Source organism: Ambystoma mexicanum, chromosome 8, assembly GCF_040938575.1.
Source record: "Ambystoma mexicanum isolate Mex_15411 chromosome 8, UKY_AmexF1_1, whole genome shotgun sequence".
NCBI classification, from domain to species: Eukaryota; Metazoa; Chordata; class Amphibia; order Caudata; family Ambystomatidae; genus Ambystoma; species Ambystoma mexicanum.
In genome coordinates, this window is record NC_090929.1 from 1,661,301,824 (window position 1) to 1,661,324,315 (window position 22,492).

General features: G+C 46.4%; 1 protein-coding gene across 3 annotated transcripts in view; it reads right to left on the reverse strand.

Moving 5' to 3' along the window:
• The window catches only part of RGS10 (regulator of G protein signaling 10), a 300,522-nt gene that overhangs the window by 24,996 nt on the left and 253,034 nt on the right, over positions 1–22,492 (reverse strand). For all 3 annotated transcript variants that reach the window (XM_069611932.1, XM_069611934.1, XM_069611933.1), the window contains exon 4: positions 5,588–5,731. In XM_069611932.1, coding sequence (XP_069468033.1) covers positions 5,588–5,731 — 144 coding nt within the window. The remainder of the gene's footprint in view (positions 1–5,587; positions 5,732–22,492) is intronic.

Below are 22,492 nucleotides of genomic sequence, written 5' to 3' on the forward strand. Positions count from 1 at the left end.
GAAGTGAAGAGGAAGGTTTTGAGGTGCTTCCGGAACCAGAGATGGTTCTCCTCAAGTTTCAGGGAGGCAGGAAGGCTGTTCCAGAGGGAGCCAGTGTAGAGATTTCAGTCCTGGAGAGATACGGTCCCTGGGCTTGAGGCCAAGGACAAGTCTCGCAGTTCTGTTCTGGATGAGTTGCAGAGGGCTGAGAGTGGAGACAGGCAGATTAAGATAGAGGCTGTTACAGTAGTCCAGCTTCGAGAGAACCAGGGCTCGGGAGACAGTGAGCTTCTGGGGGAAGGAGAGGAAGGGAAGAATACCTCTGAGGAGGTGCAGCTGGTAATGTGACGTCTTAGAGACGTCAGATATATGAGGAGAGAAGGAGAGTGTGGAGTCGAAGATGACGCCGAGGTTTTTTGCCTTGCAGGTAGGAGCAGGAAGAGGGCCAAGAGAGGCCGGCCAGAGAGCTGCAGGGAAAGAGGGAGTGGGTGTGCCGATGAGTAGGCATGGGAAAGGCACTTCTGTATTGGTATTAGCTGGCCATTAATAGTGCCGGTGCAAAATGGTTTGAGTACCTGAGCAGCTAATAGCAGTGCCTGGAAAATGCCTAATACATATACACAAGCCAAAACTGTTGGCTTTGCCAATGCTTGTTTTTAACAGAACTTCAGCGAAAGACACACAGGATGTTTTTAAATCGAGTGGCCAAAGGAAGACCTGATTAAGACATTTTTATTACACCAGTTCTGTGTTTACAACTCCAATGAAGTCATGAACTCTCAGAAGACACCTTTGGGGAAGCATTTGCAGGCACATTGAGGGCAAAGTTTGATGGCAAGATGTGTTTAAAGCTAGGTCAAAGAGTTCCAGTGAGGAGGTGTTTTGGGTGGGGAGGGCAGGCACTGGGTGAGAACTGCCATAGGGATGATCATGGCCATGAGAAGTCAATGGGTGGGCAAATAACTAAACAACATCTACAAGCTATGTGTCCCTCATATGGCCTTTCTTCCTATCTGTACTCAATGCTATCATTGGGACGGATCTTCCCAGGATCTGGCAAATAAGTACTCACCAGATTGGAAATACAGCTCCCAATCTGGGAAATCTGTGCACTACATGTTTATTTTAGAATGCTCTGGTGTGTTCGTGCTTTAAACTATGTTGGGCAGGGATTTAAACCGTGGCCGCTAGGTTCCAGAGTGAGACACTTCCCCACAAGACCACTTGAGGGTCTGAGTGGGAGCCCTGTGAAATCCCTTGTCAATGTTGCACTGTACTGGAAGTATTGATGTGCATTTTTTAGGTTTAAAAGGGGTGCAGATTCTGAACGTTGCTGCGATAAATCCTCTGAGTGGAAGAGGCAAATGTTCCTGGGGTGACTAAAATACCTGCCCTACACCCTCCTAATCCTCCCGTCGCTGGGCCTGGCCTCTTTCACTGCGGTAAGAGGGATGCCCCAGAAAAAAAATCTATTTTCACCACTGTCTGTTCGCTAAAGCAATAGTTTTGGCTTATTGGTGGCACACCTAACAACCCAAACAAAAAGAATGCCATGCGGTGGCGCCACACCATTGAGCAGATCGGCTCTAGCTCCTTCCTGAAATGTTGGGGTTTGTTGACTCAACCTGGCTCCATGGGCGGCACCAGCCCCTGGCCACTTTGAGGCAGAAGGCCTCTTTCCATGTGTCGCCAGCCCATAGGACTCATTAAGGAACAGCATCAGCATCAAACATGCAGAGCATAAAAACCTATCCATGCAATATCAACAGACTCACTTTGATAAAACCAAAGTCTTAACTTCTGGTCTCAGCTTCTAGATGGCCCACCTCTCCAGAGATTAGCATAGCACTATGAAAGCAAACAGCCTCTGAATTGGGGTGAAAGGTACGCCTAGTGGCCAAAGGGAAGGTGAAATAGCTTTTCAGCTTCCTAGCTGGGCTCAGGGAATTCAGAGGGAAATGGGAGCAGGGCTGGCTGAAGATGTGTCAGGGCTGGTGGGGTCCCATTTCTTTTTGATGTTTGGGGCACCCCTTACTGATAGGGACAATGGTCCAAGCCACCTGTGGAGTGCTTAAATCAATAATTAAGTCAAAATAATGCAGCAAGGAGGTTAACAGCTGCAGATTATCAGTAGGTTTCTGTGTCATAAGACTGCCAACATGGGGGTAGCTACTTGGGGGCCCATTTCAACTGTAAAAGGTGAAAGGCCCAGATGCCATCCCTCAGGGGGGAGACCGAAAGTGCGATGGGTTTATTGGCCCCTCTCACTATCCGCTTTCAAAACTATCATCCAGCCCCTACCGGGTTGACCGACAGAGCCGTGGTCAGACTGAATGGTGCCTTGGCTTTGCTGTTAACAAAGGCCCTGCAATTACTAACATAATTTTTTACCGTTAGCACCTGCATTCATATCCATACATTTTTAGATAATTGAAATCGTGATGTGGGGTTAGCACTTGCATGCTAGGGGAGTGATTAGAAGGGAAGTGGTGACGTGAGACATCTCATTCTCACAGCAGTCCTTAAGTGTGATGTTTCAGAAATGAAGGCAAAAGGTAGCTGCTTGTAACATTGAAGCTTCACCAGAACAGTCTAATTCGAATGTGGAAAGATGTTAGGTGCCCCCACACAAGGAAGTTTGCCCCTCCCTCACAGCTTCTGATGTTAGCACCTCTCCCAACATTTGAAGTGTTAGTTCCCCACTCCCCCCTGACATTTTAGCCTACGTGCACACCTGATGCCATGAACCCACCCCTTAATGAAGTGGCCCCCAGGGCGGCTAAATTTAGGGGTGGGGCTGAACACACACTCACATAAAACACTTTCACCCATGCATTCATCCACCAGTTACACAACTCCTTTGATGCACGCATACATAAAACCAAACACAGCATTGACACCAACATAAACACCAACATACAAGAACACATTCATGCACAAATACATACTCATTTAATTTAAATACACATATCTACTACACATATATACACATTTAAATTAAAATAAAAAACACCTTACCTCCATGCACCCTTCAAAATCACCCACGCATCCGACACGTAGACATGCTGCCTGGCAGGCAAGAACTCCTCTCCCATCAGTCAGCGTGGTCCAGCTGAGCAAAATGAACACACTGACTGACAGGCGAGGAGTCCTCTCTTGGCATTCAGCATGTCCACCTCTCCTGTCATTCAGCATGTCCACCACACTGACTGACAGGCGAGGAGTCCTCTCTTGTCATTTAGCATGTCCACGTTGTCAGCTGAATAACGGGAGGCAGCAGAGCTCACTTCTGAGCGCTGCTGGCTCCTATTATTTTTCTGTTTGTTGCAGAGCCAAACAGCTTTGCAAAAAACAGCAAAATCATTGCAGGGGTAGACAGCACAGCCCCCGTGTGAATAAAGGACACAGGAGACTGTACTGCCTTCTACTTAGGAGACAGGGCCGCGAGGCGCTCCGCAAGTGTGAGGCCTGGGGCAGTTTGCCCCCCCCCCAACTCCCTTTGTGACGGCCCTGCTTGCAGCAATCAAATATGCAAACTTGCTGGGATTAGGATCATAAAGAAATGGCATTTCATGGGCAACATTAGCAGACCACGAAAAAGGGTACAGGGCACACCTTAATAAGCATTGGCAAAGCCAACAGTGTTGGCTTTTCTGTAGGCATAAGAAGGACCTTTGCCACGCACTGCCATAGTGGTATGATCTGACCATGGTGGTATGACCTGGCCATAGTGGTATGACCTGGCCATAGTGGTATGACCTGGCCATGGTGGTATGACCTGGCCATGGTGGTATGATCTGACCATAGTGGTATGACCAGGCCATAGTGGTATGATCTGGCCATAGTGGTATGACCAGGCCATGGTGGAATGACCTGGCCATAGTGGTATGATCTGGCCATGGTGGTATGACCTGGCCATGGTGGTATGACCTGGCCATAGTGGTATGATCTGGCCATGGTGGTATGACCTGGCCATGGTGGTATGACCTGGCCATAGTGGTATGATCTGGCCATAGTAGTATGACCAGGCCATGGTGGTATGACCAGGCCATGTTGGTATGACCTGGCCATAGTGGTATGATCTGGCCATAGTGGTATGATCTGGCCATACTGGTATGACCTGGCCATAACATGGGAATGGCTGGGAACTGGTGAGAGTATCTGGGAATAGGAGAGCAGTGCCTGGAAAATGCCTAATAGTTATACACAAGCCAAAACTGTTGGCTTTGCCAATGCTTGTTTTTAACAGGACATGCATGTTGCTTATAAATCAAGTGGCTGGAGGCGCACTTGGTAAGGCATGTTTATTGCACAAGTAACACATTTACAACTGCAGTGCAGCTATTAACCCTGTGAAAGAAAGAACACTGTCAGGCCAAAAATTGATGTTATGGCTTGGTAAAGCTTGCTCAAAAAAGATCCTAGTAAAATGTGTTTTGGGAGGGGAGGGGCTGCTAGTGGGTGGGAATGGCCATAGGGGTTAGCATGGCCAAGGGCAGTGAATGGGTGGGTAAATAGCCAAACAACACTCACAGTCTGAGTATTCCTCCTCACATCCCCTCTCACTTCTTGCTGTACTCCAATGCAATCGTTTTGGATGATAGATGGCGCTTTAGCACCACCTAATCGCCATAACTAAAAATAGCAACCATGAGGAGAGTATGGTTATAGATGCAGAACACAGATCAATAGCCATATGAAAAGGTTACACACACCCGAGCACAGGCACAGGACTCATATCAGCAGAATGTAAAAGTGCTCGAGCATGCAGATTGGAAGCAGTGGGGAAGGTGCACACACCATTGCATGGACGAGACAGTGCATGCAAAGGAGAATCTACCAGAAAGGGCGTGTGTGCTAATACAGACTCAGATTAGAAGAGACCTGGCTTTATGGTATGAAATATATCAAGGCCACTATTATTATACACGAAGCAACACTTTAGCGAACTTGAAGAGCATACCCTGAGATCTAAATCAATCTTAGGGCCTCACAACTTGAAATTATTAGAGAATGGCAATTTTGACAGATTAGGCACAAGATTGAATTAGTTGCCCAGGATCACCCACGTTGGTTTTGAGGTGAAGCTGGGATTTCAGCCAATATGCAATTTCTGCACTTGAGAGATTGTTTTCTGATGATTCTAGCACACGCGTAAGAGGAGTCAGGTCTTCACAAAGCCACTTAAACCCCAAAAGGCCAGTGAGAAAGAAGGGGGTGGGAGGGGAGTAGAGCAAACTCACTTGGGATCTTGCAAACCTATATTTACCCACTTGATCGTGTCCTCAGAACCCCCGAGATATCCTTCCTACAGAAAAGGGCCTTCTCAGGAGGCTTTTGGGGGGGTCTCACGTCCAGGACGACAGCACAGACCCTGTGGTACACAGATGTTCGCTCTGTTTACAGCAGGTGACTGCGTCTCAAAGCGCTTGAAACACCCACAAGACAGTAGGAAAGCGCTATATAAAACACTAAGGCAGAAACACACACACACAGAGCATGCACAGCAGAGACAACGCAAGGTTCTAAACTGTCAACCCACTGGCTTGTCAAACTGTTCGATGCTTGATTGTGTCGGGCATTTGGTTATTTTCTTGTAGCGTGTTACCTGATCCTGGAGTTTCTGAAACATGAGCAGGTGGGGCTGTTCCAGGATTGTCTCGCTCATTCGCGATTGGCCCTCCACGTTCACCTGCGCCGAGGCCTTGTTGCTCAGGAAGGAAGCAAAGATCTGCCTGGCTTTCTCGTGCATCTGGAAGACAGAGGGAAAGAGGGAGGAGGGTCATGAAGGTGCATGCCTGGACCTGGAAAGACATGTCAGGGCCTGGAAGGGTGGCAATGAGCCTTTTAGAAGGGACTCACAGACCCATCAGCACTGGGCTCTTATGCATCCCAGCACAACAAAAGAGGTGATGGCTGGAAGGTTTAGAATTCCTCTTCTCTTCTGCATCACTCTGGCCAACCCTCCAGACAATCGCTCTTCACCTGCCAAGCCGTTACAGAAAGGGGAGAGATCATATGCAAATCAGCCTTGGCCCCACCCTCGAAGGGGCAGTCCAGCCCGAGCTGGTAGGTCACATCCCTTCTGCACGAGAGCACAAGCATCCCCACACATGTTTCTGCCTCATTGGGCTTCATCAGTGAGGAGTAGCTTGGGTCTCTGGGCCCAGCAGGCGTGCACCCCACATCTGGGCTGCTCCCATTGGTGGCAGTACCTGACTGATTTGCATATGGCTGGACCCCTTTTGCAATGGCGCAGACCTGCTAAAAAACGGTGTCGAATGTTGCCCAGAGCAGTGCCAGCGGTGCAGATTAATTCAAAACTTTCCACCCATCGCTTTTCCGGTTATACCCTTAGGAATCCCGTCATCAGGATGAACAGATGCCACTGGCAAGATTTGTCGCCAAAAAAAGGCCATTCTGAGATTTGTCCTTGAGCCGCCCTTGTTAAGAAGAGCCCAGGGTTAAAGTCAGGACCCCTGTGAAACGCAGCTCGAGGTGGGGGTCCGAGAGTCGAATAAATGGGATGAATAACGATTCCCTGCGTGGTCGCAGCCCCCAATGCACCCAGGTGGAGCCATCAGACCGCTGTCTTCTGTATTTCTGAGGAGTGAGAAACATCCTCAGAAATACAGTCTCGGGAGGATAGCTTAGCGGCAATGTGCTCGCCTTGCAAGCAAGTCGACACATAGCAACACAGGTTCGATCCCCGGGTCTGTGCTTTAGAAACCTCTGGGTATTAAGCGCGTTATAAATAACCCATCATATCATATCATATGTAATTCATGTTGGAGGGAAGAAACTCCAGAGGCCGGGCCTAGCACCGTTGGGCTCAACTTCAGCTCTTGTTCTGTCTACATCGCAAGTCAATCTTAGCCCCTTAGGATCTAGCGCTATGCTAAGCCCGCCTGGCTGTATCGTGGAAACTCAGATGAATGCAACCTCTGTCAACCATCCAGGGGTTACTTGTGTACGTATAGGACCTGCAATGCCCTCATTGGAATTTTCCAATTTACGAAAGAGAGCACCTCCACCCCTCCGGCTTAGTCAGGGTTATTGACGATGGTAGAAGAAGAGAGAACAGAAACTGAAAAGCTGAAACCTGCCCTCCCTAAAGCTCTATCCGGGGATGATTCTCTTAGCTTTACGTCTCGGGAACACAATAGCCAAGAGTTGTACGCAAACTACACCTGCACAATTACATCCTCTTGTTAAGCACAATTGGTCTCCAGCCCCAGTTGCTTTGAGCACCTCTAGTAAGGAACCCAATGTAGCAGATCACCAAAGAGAGGAGACAGTTTGGGTGTAGACCCTATTTTCCATACATATCCTGTATTTCTGAAACCTCTGCCACCTTGAACATTGAAGCTGTACCTATTAATTTGGATACTCCATTAAGTCAATCTTACGAGATGCGAAGACTGGAAGAGGGTATGCCCCGGCTAGTCAATGGCAGGTTGACCAATCGTATTCTGAACCGGACCACTATCATTACCAAAGCCCCCCCCCCCACCCCAAGATTCTGGGTACGAACCATGGGAGGCCCTTCAGAACAAGACTCTTGCCTGGCTACAAGGGATAGTTGGTGCATCAGGCATTTTAAGTCTAGACCTAAAGTCACTAAAAGGACCTGTATCGCTGAATCACACCCTATTCTGGACGGTACCCCGAAAGAGTGGGCTCAGAGTAACTTGCCAGAGATTCTCTGAAAAAAATCAAATCTACACTGAAGACTGTCTCAAAAAGAGCATTGTTTTAAATCCTCTTTAAGTATTTTTTTGATTGTAGCTGGAATGTATTAAGTTAACTCCTCAAGCTGGTTGAATTATTCCTGCTATTTCTGAGCCTATGAACATGTTCATTCTATCATTTTGAATTTGGTTTTTTCTTTCAGTGCTTAGATATCTTTGGGTTGTAGCACATTAGGGACAAATAAAAAACAAATATTATAAAAAAATATTAATACTCCAGGCGGGATCGATGTATATCACATCGAAATCTGCAATATCTTTACAAAACCTATATATACTTTTCTTATTGGTGTATAATTGTCACCCCACACTGCACAACACAAAACAAGCATTGGCAAAGCTAGCACTTATTTATTTATTTTTGCTTTTGTTGAGAGCACTAAGCCCTGGGGCATCAAGGCGCTGGTTAAATACAGGAATATCAAAAGTGCAATAGTCAACATGCGTGATAAAGTACTTGAGTACTGAGCAAAAAAGTAGAGTCTTGAGTTGTTTCAGGAAGACCCAGTAGTTTAGATCTTACTGAAAGCGCTAAGTAGTTCCAGCTTCTAGCAGCTACAGCCGGCGAAGCTAGATCCACGGGATCGCTTTTGCCTGAAACAGGGTGTGGTGAGTAGGTGAGTGTAGGAGGCACGGCTAGGTCTTGAAGATTGAGCTTTGGAGAATTTCTGCGACTAGTATTTCGGAGCAGAGTTAGAGAGGCATTTGTGTATGATCGCTAGGGTTTTAAGCACAATGTGCTCTCCTACCTCTGAGATATGATCACGTTTCGGGATGTTAAGGACAGCCCTGAGGGCATTGTTTTGAATAATTTTTTTGAATGTTACATGAAGAAGTACCTGCAAAAAGGACCTTACAATAATCCCTCAATGTTGAAGGATTTGTGCAGCTTCCTTGGTGCAATTTGGGAACCCGCCAGGAAAATCGCTGTCTTCTTTGTAGGTGAAAACCTTTTCTGTCATATGTCGAGGGAAAAGCAGAAAGGGTGGATAGAGGGGGCAGGAGGGCAGACACAAGATTGCAAATGTGAGGAGTGATGAATGAATGAGGGCGAGGGAGGATGACTGAATGATTATGAGGGTAGATTAAGTGGTCAGGCTATTCTGCTGGAGAGATTAATGAAACCTTTAGAAGATGGAAGCATGAAAGTGTAAGGGTGTATGACAGCATGAGAATATGTGCATGAATAGTGGTAGATGAAAATAGGAGTGAAAACTCATCCAGGTTAGTAACCTGTCATTAGCCCCTTCCTGTGTATGTTTCTGGCATTCTGAGTTGCTGAAAGATGAACATGCTGTGTGTGCCTGACTTGGAATTGGTTACTGCTGCTGTCCATTTCATGGAACATGTCCCAGATGTCTGAGGTTTGACAGAATAGTTTTTGCGGAAGTAAATCTTTATCTGCCTAACCTGACCGCGGAGCGGGGAGTGGAGTTTGGGAGCCGAGTTTTGGAGCAGTCTGCAGCAGTCCGCTGCAGACTCGGGGCAGGACCCAAATGGAATCTTAAGTCCGTCCTAGAACGAAACCCATCAGGACGCGGTGTCTGTACACCCAGTACATCCAAGCAAAGCAAACAGTGGCTCATTGGAGACGAGTGACGAGTCTCCAAGCTTGATCATTCGAGATGAGAAAAGTCTCATGAAGCCCCAAACCATTCAACTGACGCCACCCCCTACGGAGAATCAAGCTCGCAAGCCGGTAGAGACGGCGGAGCATTTGAACAAAAGGGAAACAAGATTCAGTGCAAGAAACCTTACCGAGACCAGTGAATGCTTCCCGAAATTATCCACCCCATCCGGGCGTTCCGATGAATCGGGTACGGCGGAGTCAGTGCCCGAACAGCCGCCGGAGCAGCCGCTGGAAATTGTCACGGGAGAGCTCCGGGAGTGGAGATCTTTGGGGGCCGGTAAATCGATGAAAGAGCCCGCAGGCTCCCCGCCCGCAGCCGCGAGCGGTGTTCGTCCCGCCCCCTGGGTGAGTGACCGCGACGCTGGAGCCGTCGGAGGACGGCCCCCGCCCGAGGTAAATCCGAACACCGCAGGCGGGGCAGGGAGATCCAAACCTCCCACAGAGGAAAAAAGACCGGGCCCCATAGAAGACCCCAACGAAGACGCCGATGGACAGGCTTCACTACGTGCGCAAAACTATGGGGAAAAGGCGCCCTCCAACTTGCCCCCCCTACCCGACAAAACCCACAGGAGACTGCGGTGGGCAAATAGGGCAAGTCCAAGCCCACCGAGTTCCTCAGAGGCTACTGCCGCGAGCAAACCGAGTGAATTAACATCCAACCCAGTTTTGAAACTCCACAGACCAGTCTCGTACTGGCCAAACCACAAAGGCCCAGTTCCATTACCCGGAAAAAGACAAAACAGCCTCTGTGCCACCTTCGCTGCATGAGATGTCCCTACCCACCACGTAGCCAAACTCAGCGCCTATGGCAAAGGAGTCGGTCCCCATAAAACCGAACAACTGTGTGATCCCAGCCGTAGCGATTGAAAAAATTTCAGATGTAGAATCAGGCAACAAATCGGAAATCCACGCAACTAATCCGGAGGAAGAACAGTCGCAATCGGCCTGAAAAGCTTCTAAGAAAACAAGCAGGAAAATAAAAACAAAAAAAAATGTTAAATCAACAAGACAAAAAAAAACAGCAATCAAAAAGGGATCAGAAAATAGGGATGATGATCCTAAACCAACCCTAAAAGAATACAAACTCGTTGAAGTCATCAAAAGAAGGAGAAAGCAAAAGGACGCTCTCCCTAATCCACTTCTTTCATGCCCACTCAAGGCTTTTTTCACTCAACAATACAAAAGAAAGTTAACCTCAGAGCTGGACGTCTCAGACGCGGAGATGCTAGAGATAGCGCATGATCAACCAATTGGCACAAAGCTAAAAATCACTGACTCAATCTGGACTCAAAAAAGTGAATTGGACAGTAATATCGACGCTCCCATGACAACTTTGGAAAAGGAAATTGACAACCCTGAACCAACACTTCCACAAATGAGCACTCATTTAGCTCAGGAAAAGTCCCCTCCCAAAGCACTAGCAAGGAACGGCAGTACTCCACCAACAGGGTCCACAAATGACCATGCCACAAACCCTGCAATAGGTTCAGAAGAGCAAAGATATGCATGGACTAAACCACACTTGGCTACAGGTGTATTAAAGACGCCGCCTGCGATGCCCATGGAAGCCGAGAGGAACCAACACGGCTCGGACTTTCCTAAACAAAACATTTCCAAAAGCCACAAACCAGTTGATCTCAAGCACAATGCCTCAATGGAACTCGCAAATCTAGACCCTCGGATGCCACAAAAAAGGTCTGACAATACCTTGTTTACGCCTAAAAACCGTCCCCTTAGTGACATAGCAGCCGGAATGCAGAAAGCCACCACAAACGACAAACCGGACATGATTACAATCATGTCAGCAATGTCAGTTGTACTTGCACCTTTCTGCAAATTATTTGAGGCGAGAAAAGAAGATATCCGTGATAATACGGCAATCTTGACGAACATGATTACCAACATTTCCCACGTGGAGAGTTATCTAACGGGGATGGAAGAAAAGCAAAGCGGACAAAATCAACAAAGGATTTCAAGAATCGAAGAATTAGAAAAAAAGCTCGCCACATTGGAACAGCTCACCACTGCCCACCACCAGGCTCGGGAGGGGCCACCAAGGACACAGTTGGCCCTCGAACATCAGGCCAAAAAAACCTCTACATCCAGCTCAAATCCAATGTCGGAGCAAACGCAAACCATCGCGTTCCCTAACAAAAGCTTGTATTCTGGAAAAACAAGGGACGAAACAGCTCAAACGAGACCTACATCCAAAGTACCGATTATACCTCAGATCGAGCCACAAACTGAAGAAATAATCATCATAAGTTCCCCACGCACCACAGAAGATTTCACGCTAGACAAAGTCCTTATGAACCTATCTCAACATATAAACGCCTCAAGCTGCACAGACGAGGATCTTACCTCACCGAGAAAAAGTAAAATGACGCCAAAGAGGGTTGATCCCTCCAATAAACCACAAGAAATTCACCACCGTGAAACAAAAGGTGAAAAATGTCAAGATCAGCACCACTCCAAGACGCCCAGAGAGACACCACAGGACACACACAGTGAACAAGAAAAAACAAAGACGAAATGGAGAAGCAGGACTTATTCCCAATACCAAAACACAAAGAGAGCCACACGCCTCTTCAAACTGGAGCAACAAGAGGGAGGAAAAAACGATCTCATCTTAAACCGCTCGACGGTAATCCGTCTCATGCGAAAAACAAAATCCTTAAGGAATATCAGAACTGAAGACATAAAACGAGTGGAACCCTACCACAGCGGCATCCCAGCCAAAGCATACCTACATGTCAAAGCGGGAGCAGTTCAAAACATAGACAGCCTAGCTTTCAAAGAAATAAAACAGATGGGCTTCCAACTAATGGAATTTAAAGCTCAAGATAAAAATGAGGAGAGCGAAACACCCGTCTTCAGACCAGAAGAAAAAATAAGATTCACAACCGCGCCAAAGGAAAGGCATAATTCCTCCGATGTGATGAGCGACTATGACAAACAGATGAGAGATTCTAACCAAACAAAAAAACACGAGCACCAGGAGTACAAAGACAGAGAATTGCCGTATAATGCAGAAAAACGAAGGACAAGAAGGAAATCTGCAGAACCAGGGGACGAGGGCCATTCAGGAAACAGATGGTCTGGTCTTTTTAAACTAGAACATCTAGACCCAAAGACAGACCAAGTTCCACTCAATCGCCGATGATACTTCAGACAATGAACAGATCTAAAACGTTAAGACATCTTAAAACAGAAGATGTCAAACTGGTAGAACCTTATCATAGCAACAGAAGAGCCAAAGCTTACATCCACATCGAATCAAAGAGCAGGAAAAAAGTAAATCAAAACGCCTGCCAAGAAATAAGGGAGATGGGCTTCCAATTAACATAAATAAAGAAACAAGAAAAAAAAAACGATGAAAAACAGCCAGGCTACTTAAAAAGTCAGGAAAGCCATTCTAACCTGCAAGGCAAAACGCGTGACCCAAGTCCAAGAAATAACTAGCTTTTTGCTCGCTCGTGAGAGGACTTTTCTGAAAGGCCAGATAAGAACAAATGCACAGAACTACAATCTGCATTGCGCAAACCACAAGGCCCCTGGAACTGGTTGCGATCGACGTTGAATGCAAATAGCAATAAATAGCAACGACCAGGGCCAGCCCTCTCAAATAGCCACGTCCCCAACGGTAAAGAGGAACGGCCCAAAAACGAGGCTTTCAGCTTGGGATCATGGAATACCCGAGGTCATGCACACCTAACCAAGCTGAGTGACGTAAACCTTGGTAGCTTTGATATATTGTGCCTGCAAGAGACATGGTTAATGGCCAAACCGAACCTCGACGGCTTCACTGTACAAATTTCTCCAGCGGTTAAAGGTCTGCTGGGAAGACCATCAGTGGGCCTATTGACAGCCTTCAAAATAGGTCTGGGTTTGGAAGAACCGAAGAAATGGAAGGAATCTTATGAAATGTTGGTGTCCCTGATCACTTGGTCCCGACAGCATAATAAACACGGCGGAGGTATCTATAAAAAGTTAGCCATTATCAACTGTTACTGGAACCCACAGCGCATGTCAACTGAAACGTTTTGCTCAAACATGGGCAACACGATCGACCACCTCTACGAGGCCTTCAAAGACATCGAAATCATCATCTGCGGCGACCTAAATGCCAGCTGCACCAATCTCCACAAGTCCAACGTTGGAACATCAGACCCCACCAGAAAACGAGGGAAAGCGTGGCAAGAGCTAATCGCTGAAAGAGATATCCAAAACATTGACACCCTGTTCCCTAACCAAACGAACATTCCAACTTGGGAGCGTGGAGATTTGAGTGCTACAATAGACCACATCTGCATTTCGTCGGGTCTGATCGATTACATAACAAGGTTCAGAGTCGAACGAACCAGCAACAGTGATCATAATCTAATCTCATGCGCTTGGAAAGGATTGAGAAAAGCAAAATCGACATACCCCTTAAAAACAGAAGTCAGCAGTCCGAGCTCCCGACTAAGGCTCTCGGAAAACGACATTCTCAAACTAAGGCTCGCATGGGACAACAAAGTTTGGTCCAATAAGCAGAAAAACATAAAAGAAAGACCGGATTATGCACCGCTCCTACTGCTCTACAAAAACCCTGGAGAAAATCACACAAAACAGCCCAGCCATCCCACGCTTATAATGCAGAAGTGGTCAAACAAAGAAAACTGAGTCGCTGCCTGAAAAGAAGAGCAACAAAATCGAACTGCATGGAGGACTGGGAGCTCTGGCACCTGGAGAGGAAAAGATATCTCAACTGGCATAGACAACATAAGGCACTCCAATACCAATTAGACTCCGAAGCCATGATGAAAAGTTTGGTGTCTAAAAAATCCAGCGAATTCTGGTCACTGCTAAACAAATCGCCCAAGTCTCAGCACACGCCGCTGTGTAACGCGGTTGAAGAGAAGAAATGGATATCCTACATAACGTCGGAATTCGAAGAGGTCAAAGAAGCACCACCTCTAAAGCCAGCTAATACGAATGCAAGGTGGGTAAACGTAAATGACAGAGAAGACATAGAAGCAAAAATCATGAAACTAAAGTCTTCAAGAGCTCCTTGCCCCGACGGTCTAACTAATGTAATCCTAAAACAATTTCCCAAACAGTGGTCGGAGGTGATCAGCAAAATCTTTGAAGAATGTGAAAACAAAAAAGAAATTCCTGAATCATGGCTGAAAGCAGTAATCGTTCCAGTCTACAAAAAAAAAAAAAAATGGACTACTAAGGGACAACCTTCAAACAGGGTTCCAAAAAAAAGGATCCACCTCGGTAAACATCGTGATCATCAACATCCTATCGGCCAAGGTTAAGGAAGGGGCTCCAAAGATCCACTTAGCCTTCATTGACCTATCTAAGGCATTCGACAAAATCGATCACAACTCACTGTGGGCTAAACTACAGGCCTGGAATTGCCCCCAACCAGTTCTGGATCCGATAAAAGCACTTCACTCAGAGAACACCGTAAGAGTGAAACTCAGCCAAGAAGGAACATTATCTGAAGAGATCAAAATAACACAAGGGGTCAAACAAGGCTGCTCCCTGGCACCTACCCTTTTCATCTCATTCCTAAGCGATTTCCAACACGCCGAAACAGAAATCAGGTGCTTTCCGCCTAAATTAGGCAAAACAACGATACCAAGAATGCTCTACGCTGACGATATTATCTTAATCGACCAGACCGCAATTGGCCTTCAGCGCAAACTAAATAACTTGGCTAAATACATCGCCCAAAACCATCTTGTCATCAACAAAAACAAAACCAAAGTCCTGACGATCGAGAAAGCACCAAACAAAAAAAAAAAAACGAAGCAACCAGTCTGGTTCCTGGAAAATGTAAAAATGGAATCAGTGAAATCGATCATATACTTGGGAGTCGACTTGGACAGCTCAAACACATCTTTAGCAATGCAACGGACCATATGGGACAAAGCTAAAAGATTAACACCGCAAATGCGCCTGGTCGACAAAAAATTTGGCAAATTCTCCTTGACACCTGCCATAAATTTCTACAAGGGCAAAGTCACCCCCGCGCTGACCTATGGAATGGAAGTCTCGCTCACAATGCCAGCAAATATTTGGACCAAAATACAAGGCTTAATTTGGAAATCAGTCTTGGGAGTCCCCAAATCTACCTCGATGGCGGCAATCAGAAGGGAGCTGGGCCTTATATCTCTCAAATCCATTGTTGAACACGCAGCCATGAATTTTTTCAGAAAATCCATCTTGGATGAGCCTCTGCCAGCCTTTTCCATTATCAAAGACGAGATGGACAATGCCAAATGTGCAGCCTTGGAAAAATGGAAAGGAAAAAGGAGAGAGAAACTGCAGGAAATAGCGTGCTCAGCTAATGAACTCAAAGAAAATCCTGAAAGAATCAAGAAAAAAAAAATAATGACAGACTGGATACGAACCCTTGATCTGGCATCAAATAACAAACTCTTGAACCATCTCCCTCCGACTTTTAACAAAGTAACATCCCCCATCAAGTACTGTAAAAAATTTCTCGACAAAAGAAAAAGAAACTTGCTCTTGAAAGCAAGGCTAAATTTATTACCAACTCAAGAAATACTCACGATCAGATCTGCTTCCGACAAATCAGAATGTCGACTATGTAAAAACCCGGCAATGAAGGAAACGCTAAAACGTCTAATTCTCAATTGTGAAAACAACAAACAGAACAGAACAAACTACCTACTACCTCTGATGGAAACCCATGGATGGTCCAAGAAAACGAGCTGTGGAACAGATTGATATCGGGGGAATCCACCAGATGGTCGGTGGCTATGGTAAACCTAATCGAGGTAACCTTCAAGCAGCTCGGAGAAAGTACTTTGCCTCACACAAAAGAACCCAAGGGGACCAATCCGACGGCGATAGCTGCAGCGTCTTGATGGGACCAGATCAGTTACTGGAAACTCTAAAGCCCATCTCTCTCTCTAAAGCTCATCGTACCCTGGTAGCGAGAAAATACATACTAAACGAAGTTCAGAGAATAAGTGACAAAGGATGGAAGCATTCGATAAATGTATCAGGGTTTACCTAAATAAAAAATATCGAAAAAAAAAACCACAAAAAAATAGTTTTTGCTTTGCTCTGCCTTTTATTGCTTGAAGTGTGTGCCTCATTTGTGTTAAATACTTTAAAGACATGGGCGGTCATTACGAGCTGGACGGTAAGGGGTTAACGGCGCCGGTAATGGTGCCGGCACCGTTAACCCCTTACCGCCCTATTACGAGTCTGCTCGCGGGACCCACAAAGGGCGCCTGGTAAAACTAGGTGCCCTTAGCGGGTCCCGCTAGCAGACCAGGGAGCTAACAACGGGCCCGTTATTAACTGGCCCGTTGTTAGGTACCTCCCCATTCAGGCCTATGGGGGCTCGAATGGGAATGGGGATGGGTTCCCTTTATGGGGAAATACTGGCTCCTCCAAGGTTGGAATGGCCCGGTATTTCTCCATTCAGGTAACCCGGACCCTGTATGCGGTATGGGGGGGGGTGCAATGGCTACCTCCAACCTCGTGATGACCCCCATGGAGTATAAATGCACACTTTGCATGGCTGCCTCCTGATGTCGCTCATGAGCAACGTGAGATGCCACAGTCTAGTCGGGCCAGACGTCCATGATCTAGGGAAATAATAACTTGACCACAGTCTCACCTTGGCTAGCCACAAGGATGGCTTCCATGGCTACATCACTTGCCATTGTGAAGTGGGTGGGGAAAGAAGACGGAGAGGGATGGGATTACTTCATATACTTCAATTAGGGCGGTGGGCCCTGAAAACAGACCTCACAGGAATGTCTCTGTCTATCCAGCCAATGTTGTCACTATCTCAGTGCCTTAAGCAGGAGGCGTGGACTTGCACCACAATTGTTTTGACATGTGTTTCACAGCAACATGCTTCACATCGCCACCTAACACAGGTTTTATGTTCTTTCATCATCTGACTTTTTTACAAAATGCCTCATCCCATTTTATTTTATTTTTCTTCTTTTTTTGGGTGGGGGGGCACCCCCAAAACCTCTGTCTGCTATTTTTTACTATTTGCGATCCCTACAACCCCTTTTCTGCCCTTTCCCACCCCAACCCCGAAGATATCTTGATTACCTTTTTCGTAATTTCGTACACGTTTAAAATGCAGTCGTAGAAATGACAGGCGATGAAACGACGTTATACCCTAAAACGAAGACCCCTTTGCTAGCAAAGAAAACGTGCCCCTACTGAAAGAAGCCAGACAAGGTCCGACGGATCAGATAACCAAACAGGGGCAAGGGAACAACCGATGTCTGCAGTGAGAAATGAACTGCCCCCTGCTGGTAGCCGAGTGACTTGAAAGTGGCGGTGCTCATGGCTGAGGAGGAGGAGCTGGAGAGATAAACCATTAAGGAGCATCTAACGGAGGCAACGCGTGGCAGAACAAGAGCTGAGAGTGTGGGCCCAATGGACTGGATCAAAGGCGTTCTTGTTGGTGCCAACAAGAGAATTCTCACCAGCACTATTCAGAACACGGTGCCCTTGCACAAGCGCCTTAACCATGGATCAAAAGTGGACAGGGAGGATTATAAAATGTGATTCAGTCACAAAGAAGGTGAACCAAAGAAACACAGATGCCAGCCTTGCAAACCCAGTGCTCACGCAGGGAGCAGATGCAGTGGCTGTCACTCACTTTCTAAGAGCAAACATTCAAAGGATAACAATGAGCAGACACCCCGAGAGGGATGACTGACCGCCAGCAGCACACCTGACACCAGGAGGCTACTGGTGACTGGCCTCCCCTGCCGTCAGAACATGGCTTTTCTAGGAAACATATTTGTGTATATTTGCAGGATTTCCTGGGAGGGCCACACTACCTTGATTTTGCAGCTGTGAGAACACAATTTGCTGTGACTACGTTAGTGACTGCAAGCTTTTGACCCCTTTTCAGCTACTTATTTTCTCAGAAGCCAAAATATTTGACTGCAGTCTACATTTGCAGAAGAAGCTGATTGGTTTGTGTCATGTTCAGTGTTCTGACACCGTCGTCAAGGCAGAAGCTGTTACACAGGCTTACTTGTATTGTTGCATTCATCGATCATACACTGATCATATTCAACACATGGGGCCTCATTACGAGGTGGGCGGTAAGGGATTACCGGCACCGGTAAGGGCACCGGTGCCGGTAATTCCTTACCGCCCTACTACGAGTTCCCTTTGGGGGTCCTTCCTTAATGCCTGGATTTTTCAGAGGTTAAGGACGGGACCCGCAAAGGGACTCTGGAGCTAATAACGGTAGCGCAACTTGCGGTGCGGTACTGTTATTAGCGCCTTCCCCATTCCCATTGAGCCCTATGGCGGCTCAAATGGGAATGGGGAAGGGCCCTGGTGAATGGGGAATTACCGGTCCCGCCAACCCTGGAATTGACCGGTAATTGCTCCATTCACCAGGGCGGAGTCAGAACGAGTTTGGAGGCAGCAATGGCGCTAATTGCTCCATGGCTACCTCCAACCTCGTAATGAGGCCCATGGTCTTGACTTTTTCCACAGTTTGGCTTTGAACATACAGCGATGTAGAGAATGTTCATTTGTGAAGGCGTGGTATGCTGATATGAGGCTGCAGTAATAGAAATGAAAGTGAGGTCTGCTAACCAGACTCCCCCTATCAAAAGCCTCATGCGAGTAAGCATAGTGCACACATGTACCTCTGCGGAGCCTCTCTATTGACCCCTCTGCCTTGTGGTGTGGCAAAATGGCAGTCACAAAGTGACGTGCACTACTGCCAGCAGAGCTGCTGGGAACAAATGTTCAGCAGCCAGGATGGGCATTTAACCGCGGATAGTCCTGCTTCTTAAAAAGGTTATACGATTGTGCGCAAATGGTGAATCTAAAAATAAAGCCACGCATGGTTATAACACAGCGGTCTGTAAAATGCTCCACTTATAGTGGAAAATACATTTTGATGTCATTTTCTGCCAGCTTAGTTCATAGGGAACCTCATGTCAAGGCATGCTGTGTATTCACTGCATGGAACGGAGTTTCTCCCAAAACAGATCATTTGGGCTGTGCCTCAGCTCCAGCAAACGTCTTTGTCTCCCTTGGGAAAGGGTTGCCATCGCGCAGGAAGACAGGATCTGCCCCCAGGGGGAGGGAGCGGTCTAAGGTTCGTTACTGGTAGGTTTGTTCAGAGGCTTGAGAGAACCTGAGGCAGATGGAGCACATCCTGGAGACAGACTTCCCCCCACCCCTGGCGAAGAACACGAGGTCCGAAATGCATCGCCCAACCGTCTACCTCGTAGAATTGTTGATGAGGAAGAAGACAATGTCAAACTAAAAATAATTGTTTTCAACTTATTACTTTTATATACCTTTTGTATTTAACAGATTTATCATTTTGTGTCCTGGGTGCACATGGCACTGGGCACTTTCTCTCATCAGTCCTACCTCTCTGTTTATGACCTCTCTGATTTATCATTTTGTGGCTTTGGTGCATATGCCACTGGGCACTTTCTCCTCAGTCCTACCTCTCTGTTTATGACCTCTGATTTATCATTTTGTGGCCTGGGTGTACGTGGCACTGGGCACTTTCTCCTCGGTCCTACCTCTCTGTTTATGACCTCTCTGATTTATCATTTTGTGGCCTGGGTGCACATGCCACAGGGCACTTTCTCCTCAGTCCTACCTCTCTGTTTATGAATCTGCAGCCAAGCAGGGTCTGCTTTACAGTATCTTGTCTGGGTCAGGCGACTGCAAGCCGAACTACTTTGTATCTTCACACAAATCCATAAACCCGTGCACGCACCACTGCTTCGGCTGCACAAACTTTCAGCCAAACTAAAAATGACATCGCAATTCACTGTCATAACCCAATGAAATGGAGCTGTGTCATGCCAATATCTGCAGCTAGAGGCAGCACAGACTGTGAAATGCATCTCCCCGAGTAGACCATCAGATGTCACTCAAACAGTTAGTTAAAGGCATGATTACAATGTTTAACAAGTCATCACCTCTGCCCATTTTTGGTGCATTAGTTGATATGGAGATACTTATGGTAGTGTGCGTTAATGCAGTGCCAGAGAACAATGTGTGTTTTAGTGCAGTGCTGGAAAACAAAGTGTGTTTCAGTGCATTGCTGGAAAAGAAAGTGTGTTTTAGTGCAGTGCTGAAGAACAGTGTGTTTTAGTGCATTGCTGGAAAAGAAAGTGTGTTTTAGGGCAGTACTGGAAAACAAAGTGTGTTTTAGGGCAGTGCTGGAAAACAAAGTGTGTTTTAGGGCAGTGCTGGAAAACAAAGTGTGTTTTAGTGCAGTGCTGAAGAAAAGTGTGTTTTAGTGCATTGCTCGAGAACAAAGTGTGTTTTAGTGCAGAGCTGAAGAACAGTGTGTTTTAGTGCATTGCTGGAGAACAAAGTGTGTTTTAGTGCAGTGCTGGAAAACAAAGTGTGTTTTAGTGCAGTGCTGAAGAACAGTGTGTTTTAGTGCATTGCTGGAGAACAAAGTGTGTTTTAGTGCAGAGCTGAAGAACATGCAAAACTCCTTAACGCAATCAGACCTTATCTGTCAAAAGACACCTGCACTAACATAGCCAGGGCCATAACCGGCTCGCGACTTGATTACTGCAATATTCTTTTCCTTGGGACCTCCAACAAAAATCTTGAGAAGCTCCAAGTAATACAGAACAGTGCCCTACGCGCTGCACAAGGCATTGCCAAGAGAGAGCACATCACCGCTGCCAGAAAAGCTTCCCACTGGCTCCCCATAAAGGAGAGGATCCTATTCAAGGCTCCAAGCATCACCCACAAATGTGTCCATCTTGCCGCCCCAATGTACCTTTCGCAGAGGATCCACCTGGTCTCCTCCACAAGACCCACTAGATCACCCTATGCCAGCATGCTCTCAGTACCCAGGGTAAAAAGGACCAGAGCAGGGGGCTCCAGTTTCCCGTACCTCGCTGCCGTACACTGGAACACCCTCCCTAGCTCCCTGCGCTCTGAACCCTCACTGACCGCCTTTCGGAAAACCCTGAAAACGACCCTGTTCATCTAACACTTACATGGCCTAGCCCTCATAATTGTATTCTATGATGTATTATGTGATATATCTGATCACAGGTCACTGCCTTACTGTAACCCAAGGCACAACCTGCTCACATTGTAACTAAGTCTTCCTTGCAAGTAACAGTGCCACAATGCCCCTGGGCTGCCTGCGCGCTATATAAATTTAATAAATAAATAAATAAATAAATAAATAAACAGTGTGTTTTAGTGCATTGCTGGAGAACAAAGTGTGTTTTAGTGCAGTGCTGGAAAACAAAGTGTGTTTTAGTGCAGTGCAGAAGAACAGTGTGTGTTAGTCCATTGCTGGAGAACAAAGTGCGTTTTAGTGCAGTGCTGGAAAACATAGTGTATTTTCGTGCAGTGCTGGAGAACAAAGTGTGTTTTAGTGCAGTGCTGGAGAACAAAGTGTGTTTTAGTGCAGTGCTGGAGAACAAAGTGTGCTTTAGTACAGTGCTGGAGAACAAAGTGTGTTTTAGTGCAGTGCTGGAAAACAAAGTGTGTTTTAGTGCAGTGCTGGAAAACAAAGTATTTTCGTGCAGTGCTGGAGAACAAAGTGTGATTTAGTGCAGTGCTGGAGAACAAAGTGTGTTTTCGTGCAGTGCTGGAGAACAAAGTGTGTTTTAGTGCAGTGCTGGAGAACAAAGTGTGTTTTAGTGCAGCGCTGGAGAACAAGAATCTCGCTGCGTGCTGCCAATTATTTTAAACTAGAACGGTGCCTTTTTTTAAACTGTATAAAGCACTCCGAATATTTGCTGTGTTTTTTGCCAGCATTCTCTCCACCCGTATATTGGCAATTGTGACACAAAACATATTGAGTACTTATTGTCAGAAAGAGGCGGGTGGATTTTTGTTGACAGTTAACTGAAATAGTTTCATTGGATCGTTTCATATTCTGAAGAATTTCTTCTTCGTTTAACAAAGCTATTCATTTTAGTTTTTGGTTTAGCAAATACATACTTTTTTTAAAAGAAAGTGTTCCTTTTGTTTACTTTTTATCACTGCACACAATTTAAGGGGAAATAGAGTAATTCACTGGAACCTATGAGGCATTCAGTCAAAAACACGCTATCAGAATAACGCTTGGAAACCAGCCATAAGGGGAAGGGACAAT